We start from the raw sequence: 2,965 nt of genomic DNA, 5'->3' as shown, positions 1-2,965 counted from the left end.
CCGTGTCGACTGGGTGATGGAGAAAATGAGTGCACCAAGTAGAGAAAAATCAACCGAGAGAACGGAAGAGAACACAGATGACAGCTCGAATGCCGAAGAGATTGTCGAAAGGAAGGGCCGGAAAAGTTCCGTAGTGTGGAGATATTTCGGCTATTTGAAGTCCGACAAAAAACAGAGTAGCACGCACTGTAAGTTGTGCCGACAGCATGTTCCCACCAAGACTGGAAATACAACTAACCTGTTTCATCACCTGAAGCAGTGCCACCCACAAGAGCACGCGCAATCTCTGACTGAAAGTGCTAATTTGTCATCGAAAACAACCGGGGGAATCCCTGCGAAGCAGCAACAGTCAATTGAGTCGGCTTTCTCCAGCGTCTTACCATATGACAAAAAAAGCTAAGAGACATAGCGACATAACGAATGCCATAGCCTACTGTCTTGCTAAAGACATGCTACCAATAAACACGGTCGAAAATGAAGGATTCAAGCAGCTAATTAAGGTACTGGATCCTCGTTACCAACTCCCTGGACGTAAACATTTCTCTCAGATAGCGCTTCCAACGCTATATAGAGAGTGCCGTGAGGCTGTTGAGAAGGAGCTACAAACTGTATCGTTCTTCGCTACTACATCCGACATGTGGTCAAGTCGCACGTCAGAACCTTACCTTAGCCTTACTGCCCACTATATCGACCAAGACTGGAATCTGAAAAGCAAATGTCTTCAAGCTGCCTACCTTCCCGACGACCACACGGGTGAAGTAATTGCATTAGGACTGTCAGAAGCGCTTGCATCCTGGGGACTGAGTGAAGACAAACAAGTCTGCATCACAACCGATAGTGGGACAAATATAGTGAAGGCCACATCCCTGAATAACTGGACCCGGCTGCAGTGCTTCGGACATCGACTTCACTCAGCTATCGGTAAGTTGGGAAGCAGAATAAAATTAAAAATGCCTCTTTTAATTGTGTTTTTGAGCCCATGTAAACATATTAAAAGCTAGAGATCTAAATCACTTCAATGGTTATTGTTAAAAAATAAACATCAGAAAGAATATTCTTCATGTCAGCCTATTTATTTGAGGTAATAGTTGCTGTTGGCATGCATAATAGGCAAATATTCAGTCACTCTTCAGTGTAAATCAAGTTGACAAAATGTGCCAAATAAAATTTAGAATTTTGGGGTTCTATCAGGATCCCAATTGGCTAATACAGAACCTCAGCTCTTTAAGAACAAGTGATGAAAACGTCAAACAATGATGTTGATAACACCAGCCTCTGTCACCTTTTTAAATATCGTTAGCTTCATAGCATAATTGCCTAAGTCATTTGACTAAGTCAAATGACTTAGGCAATTATGCTATGAAGCTAACGATATAAGAAAAAAAAAATTTGGTCAGTCTGTCAGCAAAATTTAAAAAAGTAAAAGTACAATCATAGCAAGTAAATGTGTTTTCAGGGCAGTGAAATTTATTTGTGACTGGAAAAAAAAAATCAAAAATCTTAAATTAAATTCTGAGGTTAATATGTGCTATTATTTACCTTTTTATCCACAGAAAAAGCCGGCAAAGACAAGAGGACTGAGCGAGCTGTGGCCGTGTGTAAGAGAGTGGTGGCCACCTTCAGTTTCTCTTGGAAGAAGAAAAGGGAATTGGCTGCTGCTCAGGAGGAGCTTCACCTACCCCAGCACAAGTTAGTGACAGAGTCGCCCACCAGGTGGGGCTCACGCCAAAAAATGGTTAGGAGGGTTCTGGAGCAACATAAAGCTATCTCTCAGGTCCTCAGTGCAGATAAGAAGACCAGGCACTTGGTTCCCTCCTGGCAAGATCTAGATGTTCTGGAGTCTGTGCATGTGGCCCTGAACCCACTACTGGAATTCACAGATTCACTTTCTGGAGAGTGTTACGTGAGTGTGTCCTACCTCAAGCCGATGCTTCACCTTTTCAGAACACAGATTCTGAAACCATCTGAGGTTGAAACACAACTTACAAAAGACCTTAAGATGACAGTCATGACATACCTTGATGAAAAGTACAATGACCAGATTACAAATGAACTGCTTGATGTTGCAACCCTGCTAGATCCGCGCTTCAAAGTACAATACATTAATGCAGAACACGTTGATGCCATCAAAATGAGAGCAGTGTATGAGATGTTGGGGCAAATTGAGCACCCATCCACTTCAGCTGGAACGGAGGAAACAGAAGATGGTGGAGCTGCTGCAGTACTACCAACCCAGAAGAAACAGAGAAAGTCACTGGGCAGTTTCTTTAAGAAATCCCACCCCACCAGCACAGGGCTCACTGAGAAAGAGACAGTTGAAAAGGAGCTTGAAAAGTACTTGCTGGCACCTGATGCAGACAGTGAAATGGACCCACTTGAGTGGTGGAAAATCAACAACAGAAGCTTCCCAAGAGTTAGCTGCCTGGCAAAGCGCTACCTGTGCATCCCCGCAACCAGCAGCCCCTCTGAGAGGGTATTTAGTACAGGGGGTAATATTGTGACTTGCCACAGGGCCGCTTTAAAGCCTGAAGCAGTGGATAGACTTGTCTTCCTGTCCCACAACCTGTAGGCTTTTTTCAGACTAAAGTTATATATATATATATATATATATATATATGTGTGTGTGTGTGTGTGTGTGTGTGTGTTGCACCTTGGATGTGTACCTAGGATTTAAAGAATGTTCTGTTAGCATCTTTATTTTAAAACTGTTGGAAAAGCTCAGCTATACAACAAGGAGAGTGAGAATTTCCTTTTAGTTCTCAGTTCATTTGATATTGACATTGACAAAAGTTAGTCAATTTTGTCTGTTCTTCTGTAAAAAAAAAACTAAGATTTATTTTTAGAATTAATATTTTGTTTCTAAGTGGAAGTGACAATTTAGTAGTCTGTTTTGTTTGTTCTATTTTCAAACTTAAACGCTTTAAATATTTAAATCAAAACAAGCGGCTGATTATTTCACATTTTA

The 2,965-nt window shown here is 41.6% G+C and overlaps 1 protein-coding gene across 1 annotated transcript; it reads left to right on the top strand.

Annotated features, from left to right (window-relative positions):
* The first annotated feature begins 411 nt into the window (after nucleotides 1-411).
* On the top strand, nucleotides 412-2,569 carry LOC113013784 (zinc finger BED domain-containing protein 1-like). The gene is made up of 2 exons (XM_026154935.1): nucleotides 412-921; nucleotides 1,554-2,569. The coding sequence occupies exons 1-2, from the start codon at nucleotides 450-452 to the stop codon at nucleotides 2,567-2,569; spliced, it is 1,488 nt and encodes a 495-aa protein (XP_026010720.1). The 5' UTR covers nucleotides 412-449.
* Nucleotides 2,570-2,965: the final 396 nt, after the last annotated feature.

This window comes from Astatotilapia calliptera, chromosome 20 (genome assembly GCF_900246225.1).
Source record: "Astatotilapia calliptera chromosome 20, fAstCal1.2, whole genome shotgun sequence".
NCBI classification, from domain to species: Eukaryota; Metazoa; Chordata; class Actinopteri; order Cichliformes; family Cichlidae; genus Astatotilapia; species Astatotilapia calliptera.
This window is presented reverse-complemented; position numbering and strand designations above follow the sequence as displayed.